We start from the raw sequence: 23296 nt of genomic DNA on the forward strand, positions 1-23296 counted from the left end.
TAAACAGAAAGTGTTTTTGTTGATGAGGTAATTAGGCAGTAAATAGCGAAAATGCATTTGTCAGGTTAATCTGACAGGACTGGGCATCCTGGTGGCTCGGTAATACATGTAACTGTACTTTCCTCAGTTCATATATGGACTGGAGATATTATCTCCCCCTCCACTCCCTTTTTTAGTTTTATTTCTCTATTATCCAATAAAGACAAACTGACCCCAAGAAGATACAATCAACCCTAAAAAAAGCTTTAATTGCAGAGTAAAACTGTTCAAATGTTGCCTTGGATGAGTGAATGTGAATGTTGCCTAAAAAATTCCACAAAAGGCTTAAAGTAAAGTAATTTACACTGGCGCCAGGTGACATTATCTCAACACACCGGCAGATTTTATTTGTACTTCTAATCTTCATATAATTTTCTGACTCAAAAATATACCAATTGACATTTTGAGACAATTTTATTTCTATGTTGAAGCACACTGTGGTTGGTTTATTTATTCATTTTTCATTATATTTACATCTGTATTTGCCTGAGGGTAAATATAGCTACTGTCTGTTGGTCTCTCCATCCTTCCTTCATCCCCAATTTATCCACCAAAATCTTTCTTTCTGGCCTTGGCAGACTTCACCTTATCATAGGCGTTGTGAAGATGACAGTCCACATTTTCTCCATCTTCCCTCCCTCCATTTGTCATATTTATCCTTTAAGCTATAAACCATACTTCATATTCTTCCTCTTCTTTCTCCCCACCTCTTGGTGTAACATTTTTCCCTCAGTGAAGTCCCAGAATGCCCCAGTGACGTTCTTCCAAACAGAAATACTCTCTATTCTCTATACTTTCCTGTTTGCTCCTCTCCCTCCTTCTATTCCCTTCCAGCATTAGCGGGTGATGTAGTGACAAGAATATGGGTGCTGTTATATGTCTGGAACATTGAATCTCTCACACACAGACTAAAATAGATGACAAAAATGCCTGAAAATACCTCAGTGTGTCCGGCCACAGAGGGCTGTCTGTCTCCAGCTCGAAAACACTTATAGCATGACTGTCCTCTTCAACAGCTACAACCACAACAGGGACAACAGCAGTAAACAGCAGAGAATCTGCTTCCTTGTAAGCTGGATTCCTGAGTTGTTTCAGCTTGAATGGGCAGCAGGAGGAACGTCTGTCCTCCATTAGAGAGAAAACTCTAAACATGAACCACTTCCACTCTACTGTTGTTGTTTTTTTTTTTTAATTATGGTTCAATAAGGCTTCACGTATAATTTCACACAATAAGAGACATCAACATTTGCAGTGAGACTCATGAAAGTGAACCTCTACAACTCTAGACACAAAAACAACTGAACAATAAACTCAAAGTAAACCCGCCATGAGTCAGTCCATGTGGTGATCACGGACCAGATGCTCTGTTCAAAACAAAGCTAACCGTGAGGGTGTTCAAGATTTTAAATATGTGAGTCAACAACTACACAAAGACACTAAATGAAAGAGAGGTGAATATTACAAGTCCTCCAAATCTAACAACACAATACATTGTTTGTAACTTCCCATTAGAAGAAGACATAGATCAGACAATGCTTTCTGATCTGACTTCGCTATCGACAGCACAACATCATTTGGAATTTGTCTGGCTTCTAGCAACGGCGCCCAAGGCTCATGGGTATAGTATTACAGTAAGACCCAAATATATATCAACATTGAAAGACTCTAGCCGACAAGAGGATTTGAACCTTCAAGTTGTGAAGTGACTGTGCTACCCATTGTGTGAACAGAAAAAAAAAGTTTTAGGATGGATTTGACCCACATGGTATCGAATACTTTTCACCTGTAAAAACAGCACTATTTGGGTTCAGCTCCTGTCTGCTGCAAAGACAGGAGCTGAACCCAAATAGTGCTGCTTTTTGTGTGTTTTACACAAATACACAAAAATACACACACATAAAAAAACACACTCACATCTGTGTCATTTGTATGGAGCTAACTCAGCACCCTCAAAATGTTCAGCAAATTTTAACCATAAATTACACACACACACACACACACACACACACACACACACACACACACACACACACACACACACACACACACACACACACACACACACACACACACACACACGGCCAGGTGGAATCTACTGCTCTGCTGCTATGAGGGACCCGCAGACTGCCAAGGGTTTATGGGATTTGTAGTGTTTCTGTGTGGCAGAGCGTGGCAAACACAACACCGACAGCATTCTTGACCTGATGGGTTAATCTCTTGTATATGGGTTTGTGGTTTTGTGTGTGTGTGTTCTGCTGAAGTGTATTCACAAACAACTTTGTATGCACCCTTATCAGATGTGTAAAACGTGACCGCAGGCATGCCTGGTAGAAATGTTTATGCTCCTGACAAGTCAGAACTGTCTTGTGTACATAGGCTGAGGCTCAAGTATGTGTGCAACAGCTCAAAAGCTGTATTTGTGTGTGAGCATTCAAATGTTGCATGTGTGTCTGCATAAGGGGTTGACTATATAAAAAGAAAAAGAGTGTATGATTTACTGTATGAGTTAATGTACTGTATATGTTCACATAAATGGTAATTCTGTGGGTGGGTGTCATGTCGTTTACTCTGAGAATCTTCTGTTTACAAAAAGAGCAACGATAAGACCCCAGTCCTGTCTCCACAACGCTCTCCCTCTATTTCCATGTTCTCTATCTGCATGTCTCAAATGTTTATTTTTCACCAAACAAAAGGTGAAGCCATGTGATGCTGACATCAGAGTGGCGCAGCAGAAGCGTGTTAAGTTAATAACCCAGAGGTCAATGGAAGCTTTCATGGCACTGCTGCAAAAGTGACATTTATGCTTTACTCTATGAGGTCCTGGAGAGTTGTAAGCATTCATAACTAATGCATTGTAAAGAGCTGACTCCAAAGTCCCAGTGGCCTAATGAATAAGGCACTGGCCTCCTAAGCAAGGGTTTGTGGGTTCGAGTCCCAGCTGGGGTGGCAGCAGAGCCGTCAGTGAAAGTGGGCTGGGTTGTTAACCAGAGATCAATGGTATACAACCAGCCTCTGCTTACTTTGTTTTACAATTTCAATGACTGAAAGTGGGAAGACAAATGCATAATTATAGTGCGTTCCATTTGTACGAAAGCACTATTAGTTTTAGTCCCCTGTAAGCTCCCAAAACAATTGGATCTTAAAATTCAGTTTAGCTGCAAAGTTCAGGGTGTCGTAATATGCACATGTGCACCAACTACACGTGTGACTATGTCCACTAGCAAAGACACGTAATGTAGTATAAACAGAACTATAGGCGCATTCGCTGTCCGCCCAGTTGTTGGCCCGTTTAAAACGTGACACAGTGACATAGGTTGAACCTAAATCGAGAGAAAAAGATCATGCCAAAGACAAAGCACAATTTATTTGTGAACAGGCATGTCTTTAACTGCTCTTCCAACGTGTGTAGTAATGGGGTATTCAGAGGGCAGAGCAGAGTCATTTTTTATTACTGTAGTACTGGAAGCTTGGTGAACTCATTTAATCCCTAGCACTCAGCAACTGAAGACGCCTGTGTGGATGTGCAGGGCCTTTCAAATGTTACACAACTCTGAAGGCAGGTGATTGTCCTTCATACATTAATAGTATTGTGTTCATTACCACTGAAAATCAGTCTGTAGCTGCAGACTTGTATATCTGCAGCTACAAGTTTAGACAAAGAGCTAAGGGGCTAACTAATTCGCACAAAATACACGTGAAAGACTCATACCTACATAGACCTGCTCCTAAGGAGACAAACACACACACACACACACACACACACACACACACACACACACATACACACAACCAGCCAGAGGACACTGGCGTGAATCATTGATAATGAATAAACCCACAGGAACTAAATGTTGATGCCAGTTTCCGTGGTTACCAAGGCTGAGGCACGAAGACGAACCCAAGGTGACCGACAGGGCTGTTGATCACCGTGGTAACGGTGGAGCCAGGCACGCACACGCACACACACACACACACACACACACACACACACACACACACACACACACACACACACACACACACACACACACTGAAGCTGTGGTTGAGCACTTCTAAATTTCTGCGAAATATCCTTCATCATTTCAAAATATTTGAGCAAAAAGTTCCAACTCTTTGTGTATCACGCTCATAAACACAAACACACACATACTGGCTGAGTATCTGAACTCACTTTTATGAAGCATTCAGCGGCAAAGCTCCAGCTGTTGATGTGACCATTGATTGACGCCTGTCTCATGTGATTAGTTTCACTGTGCATGTAATATGCTTTTGCCATTCGATGCCTGTGTGTACTCACGCAGCTGGTCGAAGTGTGTCTGTAGGCCGTCTGGTCCTGGGACTGAACACACCATACGAGCCTTCTGGAAGGTACTCCACTTATTGACTAAACTCCTCTGGCCTCCGATGTCATTCTACACACACAAAATAGAGTAAAATATTTCTAATCATCACTCATCATTCTCTCTTATCCTCACAAACACAATCTACTTCAAATTCAAAGAATGCAAAAACATAGATGACACTGGTTTATTTGTATTTTTAAGAATATTCTATGTGAACCTTGTGGAAGCTAATGGGGACCAAAATAAAGATTAAAGAATATAAAGCCTTTTTATAAAGATACTAAACTATAATATTGTAATGACTATGACTTAAAATTATTTTCTTTTACAGTCAACTTTACTGATTGATTTTTAAAACATTTTCCAAATGTTGAATAACACACCGACGCGCAAACATAAGCAGAAATAAACCTTCATGCAAACACACGAACACGGTCAAGCATGTTTACACAAATCAACATAAAAAGGGAAACAGCACAAACTTCCACAGTGTATCACAGTGTATCACAGTGTATCATAGTGAAGATACAGTGAAGACACAGTGATAGGGACAAACATAAACAGTGCCCTATACACACTCTTCAAAAGGCATATCTATACGAGCTGGCAGGAACATCCAATCACACATAGCTGCTTTTTACATAAACACACACCTGAGCAGGCGCAGACACACGCACTGATCAGCATGTACGTGCTCTACCTGTTCAGGCAAACACATGTTTACGTAAACTACATGCAGACAGTTTCTGATATAAGCACACAAACAGACAAACCTGGTCTCTATCTTTCTCCAACAAACACACTCCATACCTTGCACACACGTGCCACTCTGGAGTAGAGCACCTTCCCAGCAGCCCCTTCTGCCTCCTGAGCGCGCTCAGTGAAGAACACATAGACCTTATCATCCTCTGAGTTATCAGTTTCAGACAGTGGCGCTACCCGCACAAACTGGGCATCTGGAAAGAGAGAGAGACAGACAGACAGACAGACAGACAGACAGACAGGTACAACTGAGTTTACAAACAGCAGAGATAATCAACATGTATCTTGTTGTTATCAGCAGCAGACGTGGACACACTGGCCTGATAAAACACCAACCGGGCGTGCAGGAGATAGTTTTACAGATATTGATTTAGAGCAAAAGACATTCAGTTTAGAATATTCAGTTCACAAAGCAAGAAGTTAAGAGAAAGATGATTGTTAAATGTATTGGTTTATATCAATCTAATGACTTGACACCAAGGAGAACAAAGAGAACAGAAAAAAGATGTAGAAACAGTACATATATGCATTGAAGGAGTAGTTGTTTGATAAAGAATTTAAATGTTGTTGATAATTTTAGTTTTAGTTCTAACACACCCTGACTCACACTTTACAAAGAAGACAACCAAGAGACATCATGGGTAGCATACTAACTAACTGCAAGGTCATTTTATGTGGTGTTTTCTGGATGAAAATATATTCAAGTGAAATTCCAATATATGCTGATTTCTAAAAGGACCTGGGACCAGCCATCTCAGGAATGTTGTTGTACAAAAACTACATAAGCAGAGACTTCTGTTGCGTCATCCGACCACTGTAGGTAAGAGATCAGTTTTCAAAAGTAAGGAGTTTTTTACTTTTGTTCTGGTTCTCTTTGACATTTTTTTGCACTTACCCTGCAGCCAGGTGGAGTCGTACTGCTCAGTGCGGATAACATGACGGCTGCCGAGACTACGGAAGAAGGCTGAGTCCCGGCTCATGAAGTCTGAGGTGATCCCAGCATACAGCTCTCCATCTACACAAAATAACAAAAGGTTTAAGTGTTTAATTTATTACAACATATTCTCACAATAGTTCATGCAACCAGATGGCGTCTTTTTGTTACATCCCCCTGTCATGTCTTGCAAACGCCATGACCCCAGTCTGTAATGCAGGCTTTCTTTTAAAGATTTGTAGTCTCCAGCCCAAGCCAACTCTAAAGACATCTCATGGTGGTGGGATTGTGGTGCCCCCAGTACCACAGTGAACTTAGTGGGTCATTGTTGTGTTATTATGTCACACATACATATTGTTGCTTTGTAGTGGAACTCACTGTACGCCAACCAAACTGGTCTCCTTGTCTGTTGTGTGGCCTCAGTGGTCTAATGTATAAGGCACTGGCCTCCTAAGCCAGGGATTTTGGGTTCAAGTTGTTATTTACAACAAATGGCACAGTGAAAGCATATAGTATAGATAGCAGAGGATGTATTGAAACCATCCTCTTCTTTCTATTCTTTAAGGAAGTTCTAATAACTTTAACCTCCACTTTCCTGACGACAATAACCCCGCTGGTAACAAAGGTGTCCTTGTAGTACATACCGCACAGAGGGAGAAATGTATCTTAGATTAGACTAGAAGCTGTTTATTCCTTTTGTTAAAGAGAGATAAAGAAATACTGCATTCAGAAAAGAATATTGAGCCCGCACCTGCATCTTCCAACCTGCTCTACTGATCAAAATGTCCATTGAGAGTCCATGAATGTTGGGGTCCCATCCTAAACCAGGGATTGTGGGTTCAAATCCCATTTGGTGTAACTGACAGCAGAGTGGCGCAGTGGAAGTGTGCTCTGCCCACAACCCAGAAGTCGAGTCGATGGATCGAAACCATCCTCTGCTAACAGAGAATTTTACTGGCAGCTGATTGGCCCAAAAGCCAATTGTGAAACTGTCATGGAATGGGGATTTCATAAGGAACTGGCCTCCTAAGCCAGGGACTTTGGGTCCCACAGCAGAGTGGTGCAGCAGATCCGGGGCCCATAACCCCTGAAGGTTATGGGTCACATTAAAACCATCCACTGCTAACTGTTCCTTACGAAAGTTTTAAGAGACATTTTACTAACAACGATAACCGTGCTGGAAACAAAGGTGTCCTTGTAGTACAGAGCAGCACAGAGAGAGAAATCATATTTGAATGTGACTAGAAGAAGGTGATAGAAAGCAGAGTGGATCAAGACCAGCTATTTATGCCGGAAGCATCGCAAGATATCTGATGAAGAGCAACTCTTCATATTACTTCCAAGAACATACTGTAACTAATTTACACAGCAAAAACTCCTACACTCAAAACTGTGTTTGAACGCATCCTGTGAAAACACAGACGGAGCATTAAAGCTGCTGCTCTTTGCTAGTATGCTGCTCACGCACATCTCCTGTGTAGACACGGTGCAAGTATGTTTTACTGCAAACCACCCATACTATAAACTAAAATCTTTTGCAGCCTCAAAATAAATGTAACCATTATGTTGAGATGGCGTTGAGGAAAAAAACAAAAACAAATGAATCATAATATTATATACAATGTTAGTAGTGTGCTGATGTTTCTGCAGAAGGTGTGTGGCAACAACAAACCCATGTTTTTTGTTAGTTGTTGTGGTTCGGTCAACTTACCAACGACAGCGGAGGCTGTTTTCTGGAACGGATCGTAGGGACATTTCCCTTTCCCACACTCTGTCTGGCTGTAGGAGAGAGTCTGGTGCTCTGACTGGCAAAGAAAAAAGAGACAGCAGTAACTCAGAGAGAGAGGGAGAAAATCAGCTAGACTGAAGAATACAAGAGTTTGGGCAGACTGACAGGCTGTAACTCTTTGATTCATTATTTAATTCATAAATAATATCATTCATCTGCACAAACAAGCAGAAAGACTTTTTCAGCCTACCACACATACACACAGAGTGAGCGGCTAATTGAGGGTAATCAGGTTAAGTGGAGGGATTTTAAAATGTGTGAAGTCCGATCTTAAACTAGTCAGCACCACCAGCTCCTCTAAGCACCATGTCTGAACCTCTGATCTTGCACAGCCTTTCATGGGATTACAATTTACACAAATATGAATGCAGGAATGCATATACCCACACACACATAAAACCACACAAAGTCTCAGATCCCACATTCAGTTAAAACCTCTCACACACACACACACACACACACACACACACACACACACACACACTGAGGGAATTTAGAACCATTAACCTATTTCTGACAAAATGATAACCCACATGTGTCTAAATCATGAGAAATTACCAACGAATCAGTGTGGAATGAAGAACTCTTGGGGTCTAGAATTACACTGAAATTATATATATATTATATTTGACATAAAAATGTCAACTAAAAAAAAGAGTCAATAAAAAAAGGTACACTGTATATATTATAGACAGATGGCACAGGATGAACCCTGGTAGATATATATGGGCATAGGGGCAGACACCACACATATGATATTTCAGCTGCTGATAGGCCTGTGTATAGGGGCTGGGACAGGGAGTCGGAACACACACACAGGAAAGTGGGTGGCAGGAACAGCATTCCTTCATTATAAAAAAAGTGTAAATTTCTTTTATATTTTTTATGTTATTTAAATTGTGTTTATATATATTATGTTGTATGGTCATATGTCTGCAAAACTTTACATTAGCCTGCATGCTAGCTAACTAAGGAGCTACAGCAACCATCAGATGAGATGGGGATTATGGGGGTTACATGTTGTTAACAAAAGAAAATTACATTCACTGCAAAATCCTGCAATAATGATTATATTTGAAGTTGCAGTGGCCCTGATCCGGATCCGAGTCCTTTAATATTGAGTATCTACTGATACCGAGCTGATACTTAACGTATATTTACCTAAATGCTTATTACTGTAAATATGTATCTGACATGCTGAAATTAACTGTTGTAGCCTTCTAAATTTGCCAACTACTTGATCTAAATACTGAAGGTCCTGATTAAAAAATATGTAAGTGTATAAGCTTCAAATTATTATTCCCCTTCCAGGTATTGTGACAAAGGGACCACTTTCTAGCTGGTTACAGAAAAGGATTTGTGTGTGTATACAGTATGTGTGCTTGCAGCAATACCTGTTGGAAGACGCTGGTAGCTATGAAAGCACATCGGGGGTTGAAGGCTCCAGTGCCACAAACGTACAGGTGAGTCTGATTAAAAGGCTGCAGAACTCGCAGGAAGTTAGCACACTCCAACTGGACAGAGAGACACACACACACACACACACACACACACACACACACACAAACACAAACACAAATGCATACAGAGGGACCACAATGTGAGAAATAATGGAAGAAATGGAGTACTTTGTAATATTGTTTTATTACATATATATGGTAGTGGTTATGTCATATTAATTGGTTGAATTTCTGTCACAAGGTAGCAATATTGGAAAAGTAATAACAAAATGAGCAAAGTTTAATTTTATTGAAATAACATCATCAAAAACATGAACTTTATGTTTCTCATTTCGATCTGTTGTGCATGTTAAAAATGCAAACTTTGCCCAAACTGCCAGAGTATTTACGCACAAAAGACATGAAGGCTCTGGCTACACTGAACTTGAAAGTAAGATATGTTTGCTCAATGAGCATCACCTGTTTTTCTTTTCTTCCCTGTCAAAGTCTGTCCATTTTGTCCTGTACATGTCGTTTTGTTGTCCTAATGAATCTAGCTAACCTGCATCTTGATATCCTCGCCAGCATCAGAGCTCTATTGTTTGTTCATTGTTCCCAAATGAATCAGATCCATTCAACTTTAGTTCCGCACTAGATCGTAATCTATCATGCAACTGCCTTACTTTATTGCTGCAGAACTCTCTTACAGTTTCTTGTGTGCAGCGGCAGTATAACATTGCAGCAGGCAGTGAAGAAAGGATGTTAAACCTGATATGACATGACATGTAGGCCACTGATCCATATCTGTGTAGAATTCTGTGTAAATTAATTTTTCTTCCCTGTGTGACTTTAAAACCAATCGCCTGCATTCATGGTAACACACAGTAGTGTGTGTGTGTGTGTGTGTGTGTGTGTGTGTGTGTGTGTGTGTGTGTGTGTGTGTGTGTGTGTGTGTGTGTGTGTGTGTGTGTGTGTGTAAAATCACCTCTGGATCCTTCCCAGCCATGAGACATTCTTGGACACGGTCTGGACTAGCTGGCCAGTACAGCTACAGAGAGCGAGAGAGATAAAGAAAACGAAGAGGAAGAGAAAAAGACTTTAAAAACAGCTTCTATTACTCACTCTAAATCCCAGATAAAAGGCGTTTGGCATTGACAGGTGCTTGACGAGGAAGGGAGGCAGGGAGAGTCAACAAAACATGACTAATCTACACGAAAAAAGGCAGGGGGAGAAGAGGGAGATTGTAATACCTCTTGTGAGTCAGCTTCAGGGAGGAAAAATAAAAACCAACTGGCAGTGCAGCTGAGTCCTGATGATGAGTCAAGCTGTCAAAGCAGCAGTGATGGTGGCAACATGACAAATTAATCTACCATTTAACTGTGACTACCGTGTCTTTAGCTACAGTCACATGTGCACAGTAATGCAACTGTTGTCATTAGTTTGGATAAAGCAATCAGTTGATTTTCTAGTTGTGTGAATTAGCACGCCTCTGGCTAAATGTCCTGTTAATGTAAACAATAATCATTTGGTCATTCATAAACATTTGTTTTAAATATAATTATTTGTGTGATTACACCAGTTCCAGTTGTGCCAATTGTTTCGTTACATAAGTAAACTATGCTGAGTGTGGCAGTATTAAAGACTCCATGGTTAGGATGCTAATGTTAAACACGTTTGAGAGAACCAAATGGAAATCTAAGGACCCATCAAGCTTCTAGCTCTTCTAACTTGGTTTTCTGTCATGACAGATTTGTTTTCGTTAGCAACAAGTTTCTAGTCTGTCTGGTGTATGTTAAGGGTTTTATGGATACGACAGGACAATAAGAATCAGACTGTTTGCCTAGTATGTTAAAAGAACAGCAGGCTGGCTAGAAAGCAAAAATGTTGTCTGATTTGTTTTGGTTAGACAGTTCGCCCACACGCAAGCCAACACACATGCCTTATGTCTTATTCTGATCTTCAACCAGCCCACAGGCCAGTTCATTATAATTTATTTTTTATATTTTATAATATATTTAGGCTCTTTGCCATGTGCATCACTGCCAAATAAGAAAATGAATGACAAAGGGAAAGTAAGTAAAACCCCTGCTATGCAGAAATAAAGGCAAGCAATGAAACCTGTCAAATGTATGGCTCAGGGTCAGATATGAAGACGTTAACTGATTTAAGTATTTAGTTAAGGCGTGAGAAAGTCTTTATCCACTTTTTTTTAAACTGTCTAGATCACTATGTCTGAATAAAATCCCTAGGTTGTTTAAGAAGTCATATTTGTTTGGGTCTATTTAGGTTTGGTTGTGAGTGTGTGTGTTTTTAAAAAAAAAAAATGGATTAGTTCATCCTGAGTTTCGGTAAGAGGGTTGGGTTCACCCAAGAAAAGACTAATTATCTAATCAGAAAATGGATGACTTCACCAGCGGATTATTTTTAACGTAATCAGTATATAACAATAAAAACACTCCAAAATGGGGATTATTCCTCTGCTTTCATGTCAATATAATAAAGGCAAAGATAACGAGAGAAAGAAGTGCGGCTTTGTGTCATAAAGCAGCTACATGACTAAACTAAATATTTGCCTGAGTCATTCCCTCAGAGCAGTGAAGCAGAGATTGAATCGATACGACAAGTGAAAAAAAAATGCAGGTACTTAACGTTTGTTTTAGTTCACATCCCTTTCAAATGAAAAGTGCTAAATTATCATTAATAGTGAAAGAAATAAGACATGATCCGTGCATGGATGTTGGCCCAAACAGAAAACTCTCGAGCTGCTGATTTCTTTTGGTTCTACGAGTCTGAATTTGCTTCAATCTATAAAATGTGACACCAACTCTTCGAAAGTGATTAACGACAAATGATGGTGCTTTCAGGAAACAATTTCTTGTGGATGTTCAGTAATCGTTCCCTGATGTAGTCCTTCCCGCAGAGCCCGGTGCGGAGCCGAGACGATCAGATTAGATTAGAGACCACGTTCCCTCTTATCTCCAAATACCACACACTGACAGGAACATGGACCACCACTAAAGGATTCTCACCAGGTAAGACTTTGGTTAATGTAAATTCACCTCTCCGTGAAGAGCGTGCTGACTGGCAGTTTAAAAAACATACAGGAACATACTGGGTTTATGCAAAATATAGAAGTCACTGGCAGGTAAAAAATACAAATCAAACAAGAAAAAATTGATGTTGAGAAATGACACATTTCTGTACTTTGGCAGAGAATACCACTGCTGAAAAGGAAAGAAACAAAATGGAAACAAAAGTAGTGAGAAATGAATAAGGAACAAATATGCGACAGAAAGCCACAAACACACTCAAACCCTTGGTGACCCTTTGTGTAATGTGGGTTGCCAGCTGTGGCCTCACACAGAAGGAATGCCTTGAGGTTTTTTTGGCCTGATCAAAGAAAAATGTGACTGAAGGCAACAGTGTCACGTTTGGAACCCTGCCCTGAACTGTGATGGACAGGAGGAACTGTTTACGTGTCCATCTCTCTGTGCCAAAATCAGTTTCACTGAGCCAGTAAGACTGCACATATGTGTTAGGTTTAAACTCATGAAAAGAAAAAAAATGAAAAAATAGGAATAACTTGGTCTCAAGCTGCACTGATAAGAAGCTCTGGATGTCAGTAGCAGAGAAAATAAACAGAAATGTGGAGAAGATGGCACTGTGAGTGGTTTTAACACCACAAGGGAACAAACTGCACATGAGCTAGAACCATATAAACAGACTATAAATACTGTATGTACAAATATATAACTTTACTGCCAGCACGGAGCTGTGTTATGAGTCGACTATGACTATCTATCCTTTTGTTGGCTCACTGCATGGCTGAGTGGGTGGCTGGCCAGCTTGACTGCTGTCTGTTTGTCTGCTTGCCTACCTGATAGCGTGCGTGTACGTCTGACAGATGAGGGTATTGATTTGATCCAGCAGGGCAGAGTTATGCAAAGGCAACATTATCACTGTCCTTGCTGTGACCCTGAACTTAAACAGACTGGTTGGCAAACCGTCACCATGTCTGTCTGGCTTTAAAAAATTACAGCTGCCGAAGAAAACCCAGATACTTTAGCAAACCTGTACTTTATATCTAATTGTCAATGTTTTTCTTTCAACCCAGATTTCTATGTTCCTGTGCACCTAAAAGTTGGTGTGTTTTCTGCTGCAAATCTTGCTTTGGGCTTCTTTGAGTAAGAATAGCACTGATGTTAGATACGTGAAGCATCCCACAGCGCCATTAGCATGAGTGACATGTGTCCGGTTGGGAACTTGACCAGCTGAATCAAGACAGGGCAGCGCAGAGGAGTCTGCATCAGGGTTTTGAGATTCATATCAGTAAGCTTCATATTATCCATGTTATGTGAAAATCCTGGTATTTAAAATGTTGATATACACATAAAAAGAACTTGATTATTCAACTACATCAGAAATTGCACAAAAGCATGACACTCACTGGTTTAAGAAATCAATAAATAACTAGGCTAAAAAAAAAAAAAAGCATAATAGCTATCCAGCGCCAACAAGAGTTCTGCTTTTTGGCAGTGAACGTGGACAGTGGTGCAGGTAGGAATGTGAGAAATGTGCAGAAAATAATTTGTGGCCTGACTGAAACCCATTATCTTGCTATCTGTTTGTCCATTTGGAAAGTTACAAAAATAAGGCAACAAAGGAGTTTTCTCCCTCATTGAGGGTGTCCGAATAGTAGTTTAAGACTGCAAGCTATTAAACATGGATGTAAACTAAGCTGGATTTAAAATACTTAAAAATCGGCTTTGCAAATGTTTTATCACTAAGGAAATGCACTCAACACTTTCGTTAGACCTCTAGGATACACACAATATGTTTTGGTGAGTAACACTGAATGTAAAAGGTGCAATATGTAATACTGACAGCTAGTGTTTAAAATAGTTACTGTAGTACAAATTCAAAATACTGGAGAGAGTCGTCTCCCCCGCCCCCTCCTCCCCAGACTCGAAGTTCAGGGAGGTTGCCAGGCTGAGACCACAGCATCCACAACACTGTTGCTAGACGATTGTCTCACATAGCCAGACATTACTTCACAGCACAGCGGAGTAGCTAAAGTTAGATGCTGGCTACATTGACAGTCATAAAAGCCCGTGCTCACGCAGAGCTCTACCCAACTGACAGGCACCCTTTTTCTGCTTAGAATTACGGTAGTAACCGCTAAAAACACAACAACCTCGCTGTCCTCTCCACCCAATGGACAGACACACTTCCTTGGCTTAGAATTACGGTGAGAACCGCTAAAAATAACACTACCTTGCCGTCCTCTCCACCCAACTGAACACACTTTATTAGCTTAGAATTACAGCAACAATCGCTAAACACACTGCAAACTCACGGTCCTCTCTTCCCAATTTACAGCCCTCCTCTCTTGGCTTAAAATAACTCACCGTTGTCGGCTACGCTTTACAGCTTTACGGCTTTACTGGCTGTGTCTCAATTGTTTTTGCGAGTAACCAACTTGGGTGCTTTAGCTATATAATTCAATGTGAGTACATGAATGTTGAAATTACATAAAATGCCCGTCCCTAGTAGCTGTGATAAATTAGCCTGAAGTTAATGCTTACCTGTTCAGGAGGAAATTAGCCAACTTGGTGTCCTTTTGGGCTCTAAGCTGTCTCCATCTTTCAAATACATCTCCAATATTTACCTGGGGTTTGATACGTCTCTGGTCACGCAACTGTTAGAAACATGCCATTTTTTTTTAGGTCGGGTAGAATCAATTGTCGTTGATCCTGTTCGTTTGTTTGCTGCTTTCATGGCTGTACTAACGTTACAGCTATAGCGCGCTGGGTTTACGTTTTTACAGGTATATGTATATCTGGGCAGTTGGTAACAACGCACAGGCTAAAACACGTCCGTCACGGAATGGAAATTTCAAAAAGGAGAAAATACTGGCATTAGCATTGCTGTCAGAAAAGATAGTGTTGCAACTTAGCATGTTTCCTTAATATCTGATGATGCATTGGGGTCATTTTTGGATTTATTACAGTAAATATATTACATATTGGACTGTTAACATAACTTTTGTTTGTTTATAAGAAAACTCCAAAGGGCCCCTTTAAGTTCTACAACTAACACAGGCTTGTTAGGCCTTTGACATACTGTATTTCCAAATATAAGTGGATAAACTAAACAAGTATGGTGATGAGGCCAAAATTAAGTGCACATTTTCAGTGACAACACTGCAGCTTTAATGGAGTTAGAACAAGGTGGAAAGGTGAGCCAGGGGGGAGATACTGTAGTTCTACTGGTTAAAAATACTGTTACTGTCTGTGTGAAGTTAATTCATCTTAATATGAGTTACTAAAGGTAAAAACCAAAAAACAGGGGCTGAGGTGTGTGTGTGTGTGTGTGTGTGTGTGTGTGTGTGTGTGTGTGTGTGTGTGTGTGTGTGTGTGTGTGTGTGTGTCTGTGTGTGTCTTCCGGTTCTAACCTTGCGTGGGTTCTGAGTTATGTCGTCCAGACTGGTAGACAACAGGTTATCTTTCATGGCCACATACAGACGCCTCCTGTCTTCGTCAGGCTGCAGGGAGTGCAGATCTCCAGCCACCAGGGGCAGCGTCAGCAGGCGGCCATTCTGGATCAGCTCTGGCAGAGGAGAGGAAGACAAAATGAAGGATTACAATCAGCAGAAATTGGCTCGCGGCTTGTTCAGTTTTGAAAATGTGCAAAGGAATCTGGAAGAAATTAACATGTAATACACTTTGTTGCAGAGAGTAAGATGAGAAGCTGGATTCCACCTGTGCATTATAGAGCTCAAGCCAGGAGTTGATTAGCTTAACTTAGCATAAAGACAGGAAGCAGATGAAACAGCTTTCTACAAAAAGACACCTTCCAGCACCTCTAAAGCTCATGAAACAAACTATCTTGTTGGTTTTAATCCGTACACAAACAGGAATGTTAAAATGGCAAGTTGTGGTTTTACTGTGAGTAATGAGAGTCAGGCTAGCTGCTTCTTTATTATTTATGCTATGTATGAGTAAGCTTATCGACTCCTGACTTTAGCTCTATAGGGGGGAGTAGAGTCGAGTTTTTAATGTTCCTAATGGGAAATTTGGTTTACACACTCATGGGTATGAAGAACAACAATAAACACATAAAGATAAAAATTAAAAATATACACAACACCCAATGCAAATTTCTGTTTTTGTAAGTACAGATGGTCAGATGTTTTTTTTTTTTTAAGATTTATTTTTGGGCATTTCAGCCTTTAATGGAAAGGACAGCTAGATACGAAAGGGGAGAGGGGGAAGACATACAGGAAATCGTCCAGGTCAGACTTGAACCCTGGACCTTCTGCGTCGAGGCATACACCTCTATATATGTGCGCCTGCTCTACCAACTGAGCTAACCCGATCACGATGCTCAAGTTTTTGAGGATTATTTTTTCAACAGACACACAATCAGATCAAGTGACATGTTGGTCAAAGACACACTTTCCCACACCTGCAGTATCCATCACATGCACACACATACACAATTGTCATCTTATCATCACTGGACACCTCAGGTGAAACAAGAGAAACTTTTTAGGAATGTATCTTTTGTGAATAAACAAACACAGACATGCACACTTACACACAGACACACTGTACCTGAACTACATCTCCAGACAGATTTCATGATAACTAACGATTCTGAAAGCACAGATAACGAGCCTGCACCTTAAATGTTTTTTGAATGATTACACTGTTGCACCATGTAAACTATGAGAACTATGAGAACACCGCACGTCCATCTGTCTTGTGTTAACTTTCATATTTTAACTGCCAAGTGTTCAGTGGATTGGACTTGGCGTCGGCTCACAAAACTAAAAGCATAAACATATAGGCTTTAAAGCAGCACCAGGCATGGCTTCACACGCTGGCAGCTCTAAATAGCAGTGAGAGGCAGAAAGAGCTTATGAAACACAGTTTGAACCTTAAAACCCAGAAAGCTGGGCCCATAATGTTAGTAAGATGCACACAGCATAGTCTTGTCTAGCAAGCTGGCCACTCTGCGATGCTTTATACCAAATGATACCAAAGGGGCAAAGGAGTGCATTTTCCAACCAGACCCTAAGGAGAAATGGGATACATGAGATAATATAATACAGCTTGTAATTAACATAAATTATTGCTCACTGTAGCTTTAGCACACAATATTGGTTCACTCAGGGGAAGATTTAAAGGAGTTATTAATGATTAATCATCTTCCACTGCGGCAGCAAACTCAGCTTGCTCTTATTAAAAGCGAGATTGTGTATGGTTATACAGTGGTGCTTCGCTTCTTCCTTTTGCAGTGATGGATAACACCTCTCAAACATACGGCGTGTTTCCTCAAGCATCTAAATCTGACACAAAGATCATACAGAATATAATCTGGTCAATATTCCTTACATTATCACGGGCACGGCAGTGTTATCTTCCAGCATGGGCACCTTTACTGAGAATCATTCATTCAAACCTAGCAGCTCTAGCTCAGTGAATTACTGCATGTTGAAGTATAGTGTGTATCAGAAATTCACTGATTTTCTATCAGTGTCAACCAATTTCTGTGAGGATCAACAGGAAATGTAAACCTGCAATAGAAAGCTAACTCATGTAGCTTTGTGTTTGTACGGATATGGCTGTTGATGTGTCCGTCTCTGTCAGATTTCAACGCAATCTGATAAAGTTAAAACCTGTTCAACTTCTTCTGAGCTGATGAAATGAAAAATACATTGTAATTTGCCAACGCTATCCTCTTGTAGGCTTACGAAACACAAAGATAAAACTTCTCATAGTACCTCTGCTTTTCCCACCACATTTACAACCCAACAAACACAAAGCTATCCATCAAAATATAAATCTGCTGAAACATCCCTGTGGCTGCCCCCTTTTCTCTACATTTTGCCCAAACAGCCTTGCCTCTCCAAACACATGGTGATTATCCAAACTACAGCTGACTGAAGCAGATGTGGGATCTAAGAAAAAAAGTAATTAATGACTTTGAATACCTTCAACACTCTGTAGTATCTGTTGTTTATATGCTACATATCACGTTAGTTGGCACGTGGGTATAGTATTAGAAAAAACAAAATGGTTTAAGAAGAATTATAGGGTGAATGAAATGTGTTGAGGAGTGAACACTGAGAGGAAGAAAAGGAAAACAGAAAAAAGGAGAGATTGGCATTCGTGGTGAGAAGTGGGACACTGTTGAGGTGCTGGAGATCGATCCGAAAGACTATATATATATATATATATATATATATATATATGAGACAAGACCGCTGTCAAGGACCATGAAATGAATACAGACTGGATATAAAATACAAGGATAGATGAAGAGTATCTTAAGCTATAACACACAGGCAATGCAGGTGCCTTTTGTTCACTTCATTTCAGCTTCACGCAGTCCCACAAATATGGATTTTCTCGCTATGATAACTAAAGATGCTACTGAGCTGTAAACTCCAGACTTCATATTCGGCCATTTCCTCATGCACTTTTAACTGGTATGAGCACCAGACAAAGAGAGTGTGGAAAAGTCCATCATGCTCAACTACATTTACAGGAACTTGAATCTATATTTGTTAGGACCAGATCCAAATTCATCAAAATGTCTAACACGCTGGGGTGGTTTTGACAACTCTCCCCAATTAACAAGCAACATGCTGTGAGCCCATGTGACTTTTGTTTACGGTTCCTGGCTGCTTTATTATTATGTGATCTGACAGAACCGAATGTTGCGAGTCCATCATTCTTTTGGACCAAAGAAAACGTTGTTCAATTTGCTGAATCTCTATCATTATACTGTATTGCTGATTTGTTTTCGGAACACTTTGTATCTATATTTTTCACTGTGCACATAAACCACAACGTAATTGTGAGATAGCAAAATAGCAAAGGTGGATAAAGTCAGAAAGAGGAGGAGGCGGAACAGAGGATGGTAGGAATGACAGCAAAGTGACAACAAAATGAAAACGGTCTGATGGGTGAAGACAGTTACGAGATGAGAATAGGAAAAATGTCAAAGCATGACAAGATGACAGACAGATGAGGAGAAAAGGGAAGAGGAGGGGGAGGAGAAGAGCACAAAGAGAAAGCCGAGTGAAATAAATGTTGATGCAAGAAATTAATAAATATTGATGGACGATGATAAGGATGAGCATGAGGAGGAGGAATAGGAAAAGACAGGTTGGGATTGGGCAGGAAAGCTTGATGAGGGTAGAAAAGAGAGCTCCTGTAAAAACCATGTTGCGATGACAGGGCTGGGGGGAATGATGGGCATATGGGTGGATTGAAGAGGAAGTGGAACCAAGTGAGAAAGGAGGATGAAGGGGAAGTGTAGCCGAAAGCGTGAGGGAAAATTGTAGTGTAATAACAGAGTGAGGAATGATGGATAGATAGGTGGATTGAGTAGAGGAGGAGGAGGAGGAGAAGGATGAGAGAGGCAGATAAAAAAAGAGGCAGAAGTGAGAGGAAAAATTATATGATGACAGGGTGAGAAATGATGATTGGATGGATGACGGGTGAGGGAAAGAGCTGGGAAGACAGAGCGTCTGTGAGAGAAGAGAGGAGTAGGAAAAAATGTCAGAGAGGGAGGCAAAAAAAAATGATACTCAGGGAAGCAGTAAAAAAGGCTGTCAAATTAGGATGAAGAGGAAGAAGAGAAGGAGAAAGAAAGAAAGACAGAGGAACCACAACACGCTGACAGTCAGGAGAAAACACAAGAGATGGATGAGCAGAAAGGAAATGAGAGAAAAAAGAGAGAGGAAGGCATGACTCAATGAAAATGGAGAGATAATGTGAAACAGAGAAACAGTCACAGTAGGAGAGGAAAGCTCTGCACTATAAAGGCAGACAGTAGAAACCCATACCTTAGCTCAGTGGGAAATCTCGGCTTATTAGTCACTGGGTACTTTGTTAATATTCAAGAAACGGTCAGAGAGGTATATTGTTTTGCTTCACACTGATTTTGGCTTCAATAATTCCAGTGGGTGCAGCACAATTAATTCAACAGAATCGTGACTTTTCTGTTTGTTTGCTCAAGACGTCGGCACCCTTTTTTCCCCTCAGCCCACGCTTTACTTGTTTCTAAACATTATGTTGAATTACAAAAAAGACAAAATCATTCATTCCAACTTTAAAAAACAGAGCAAGGCAATGTCCATTTGTATTGTCAGTCGACAATGTTTTCATGGGTTAAACTATTTAAATTCCAAGCCCATTTGAAGACGAGACGTTTCTGCCACCCTCTTCACAGGGTATCTCTCTGAATTACAGTCTGTGTGCCACAAGAATGACATGACCTTGCTTAATTCAATATAAAGGGAACAGCTCAGCTTAATTGAATGTGAAACCACCTCTGCAGTGGAAACACCAGCGACATTCAGCTTCTGTTACCATCACAAGATCCTATTGGGTCAGACAGGCTGAAATCCAGCTCGCATCCTCACTTTAAAGTGCATTAAATCAGCATTATGGCAAAGACGATGACACTCAGATCTGCAAGAGGGAACTGAGAGTGGCTTTGTAAACACACACATACACACACACACACACACACACACACACACACACACACACACACACAAACACATATATATATATATATATATATATATATATATATATATATATATATATATATATATATACTCACACACACACATATACATTTGCAGAGATAGATAGTGTGTGCAATTGGTTAGTCAGCAGCACATTTCATTTCATTTCATTTCAAGACTGAAACAAATTTAGCTTTAGCTTCCACAAACACAACCCACAACACAATCTTTCGGTTTGGCTACAACTTCTTTATCCTGCACACACCATCTTACACACAGCATTTTTGGACATTTTTTGTCTACCATATTGACCTCACAATGATGAATGGCTCTTATTCAGTATGAAAAAACACACATTCTTTTCTCCACCACACACACACACACACACACACACACACACACACACACACACACCCCTGACTCAGTCGAGAAACGCCAGCTGCACCCACCCCACCCATACTCTTGGGACAGTTGCCATGGAAACAGCAACCATGCCGACATTATTTGTGACGGGGTGTGTGTGGTGTGTCTCTTGGCCTTGCCTGCTCACCCCACACCCCCCACCTCCTATGCCTCACACACACATACACACACACACACACACACACACACACACATTCACACAGATGAATGATTTGGCCAACGCTCATCAACACTTTGGCTAAAACACAGAGGGTAGTTTGGAATAATGGAGTGTTTTTCCGAGACATCAAAGCTATTTAGTAAATGGGAGGGGGTGCACGCACACACACACACACACACACACACACACACACACACACACACACACACACACACACACGCGTGCGCGCACACACGCGCGCACACACACACACACACACACACACACACACACACACACACACACACACACAAACACACACACACACACACACACACCAAGCACACATATTTCCAGGATACAAAAAGCATCATCTGTGTCACGCAGCCTGGCTATCTGTCAGTACCAACATTCAACAGGTTATTAACACACACACACACCTGTCAAGATGACTTAAATGAGATGTTCGGCCATTACTAACCAAACACAGTCAGTAAAGGCCAATCAATTCACCTCACAGTCTACAATTACTTCAGAATAAGTGCTTTTATAAGTCGTAGTGAAAGCGTAAGTGAAATGTTCAGCATTCGTCAGTGACTGTTTGTGATGATTTCATCGACCCAGAGGCAATCTGTTCTCCACTCTGCAGCCTTTTTCAGAAACTCTGAATTAAAATAGATTTTTTTTAAATGACTCTCAGCTCCTAAATGCCTTCAAATTGCATTGAAAGTAGCAACATAGTGAGTTGTCATGTGGCACAGAGAGGAGAACATAAAGCAAGAATATCTTGCATATATGTTCTATAATAGATATTCTGTGGGTATTAGTTAGTATGAGGCTAAATTGTAGCTCTGCACAGGAAGTGATGTGGTTAGAATGTTAAAAAACTATTTCACAACCATGTTTTTTTCTGGAACCACAGTGATCTGCAAGCACCAAGTTCCACACACATTATATTATCAAAAAAAGTTGCATGTTCAATAAAAGCAGCACAATCTGCTCATTCTGCAAACGCATACACAAACTTGCGTGCACACACGCTCGCCTGCTGAGTGCAGCCATTCTTATCAGCATCAAGTTGACAGGGGGGTCAACGAGGGTCGTGACCTCTGATCTGAGCCAATTGGCCTTTGACTCCTGTCACTGGGAATCAAAGACGTAAAAGGTTAAGACGTAAAAGAACAGAAACTCTAAGACATAATCCTACTGGTGCGTGCACGCACACACACAGACACACACACACACACACACACATTGAAATATGAAATGCGTGAATGGTTTCTTTATAATAGTAGTATAAGTGTCTGCTTGTCCCTATTTGCCTCCGCGAGTGTCTGTTTTTGTTAATTTACTGTTTTTGCATTTATATATATGTGTGTGTGTGTGTGTGTGTGTGTGTGTGTGTGTGTGTGTGTGTGTGTGTGTGTGTGTGTGTGTGCGTGCGTGCGTGTGTGTGTGTGTCTGCGTGTGTTAGTTGTGGGTATTTTTTATCCATGGTGAACATTAGATTAAAGGTTGTTAGTCATGGGAGCTCTGATGGACTTCGATGTGATTAGAGCAAATGTGTGGCGTGTGATACAGCTAAGAACATTCCTGCAAACACACACACACACACACACACACACACACACACACACACACACACTACACACACACACACACACAAGGCAATGGATTTGTGTGGTGAGTTTCTCATGAACAAACACACAGCACATGCAGAAAGACAGCTAAAGACTTCATACAACATGCAGGTAAATACTACTGGATGCCAATTGTTTGGTAATATGCCTCAAACACACACAGGTTCTGGTCAACAGTCAGTGATCAACCTATATTAGGTTGCAGGTAACCATAGCAACAGTACTACAGAGGTAAAGCCA

General features: G+C 40.7%; 1 protein-coding gene across 2 annotated transcripts in view; it reads right to left on the reverse strand.

Moving 5' to 3' along the window:
- sema3h (sema domain, immunoglobulin domain (Ig), short basic domain, secreted, (semaphorin) 3H) overlaps nt 1-23296 on the reverse strand; it is a 61666-nt gene that overhangs the window by 21020 nt on the left and 17350 nt on the right. For both annotated transcript variants that reach the window (XM_031286505.2, XM_031286504.2), the window contains exons 2-8: nt 15758-15912; nt 10289-10351; nt 9259-9378; nt 7787-7880; nt 6037-6156; nt 5190-5335; nt 4334-4448 (exon numbers count right to left, since the gene is read on the reverse strand). In XM_031286505.2, coding sequence (XP_031142365.1) covers nt 4334-4448; nt 5190-5335; nt 6037-6156; nt 7787-7880; nt 9259-9378; nt 10289-10351; nt 15758-15912 — 813 coding nt within the window. The remainder of the gene's footprint in view (nt 1-4333; nt 4449-5189; nt 5336-6036; nt 6157-7786; nt 7881-9258; nt 9379-10288; nt 10352-15757; nt 15913-23296) is intronic.

Source organism: Sander lucioperca, chromosome 12 (assembly GCF_008315115.2).
Source record: "Sander lucioperca isolate FBNREF2018 chromosome 12, SLUC_FBN_1.2, whole genome shotgun sequence".
Lineage (NCBI taxonomy): Eukaryota > Metazoa > Chordata > Actinopteri > Perciformes > Percidae > Sander > Sander lucioperca.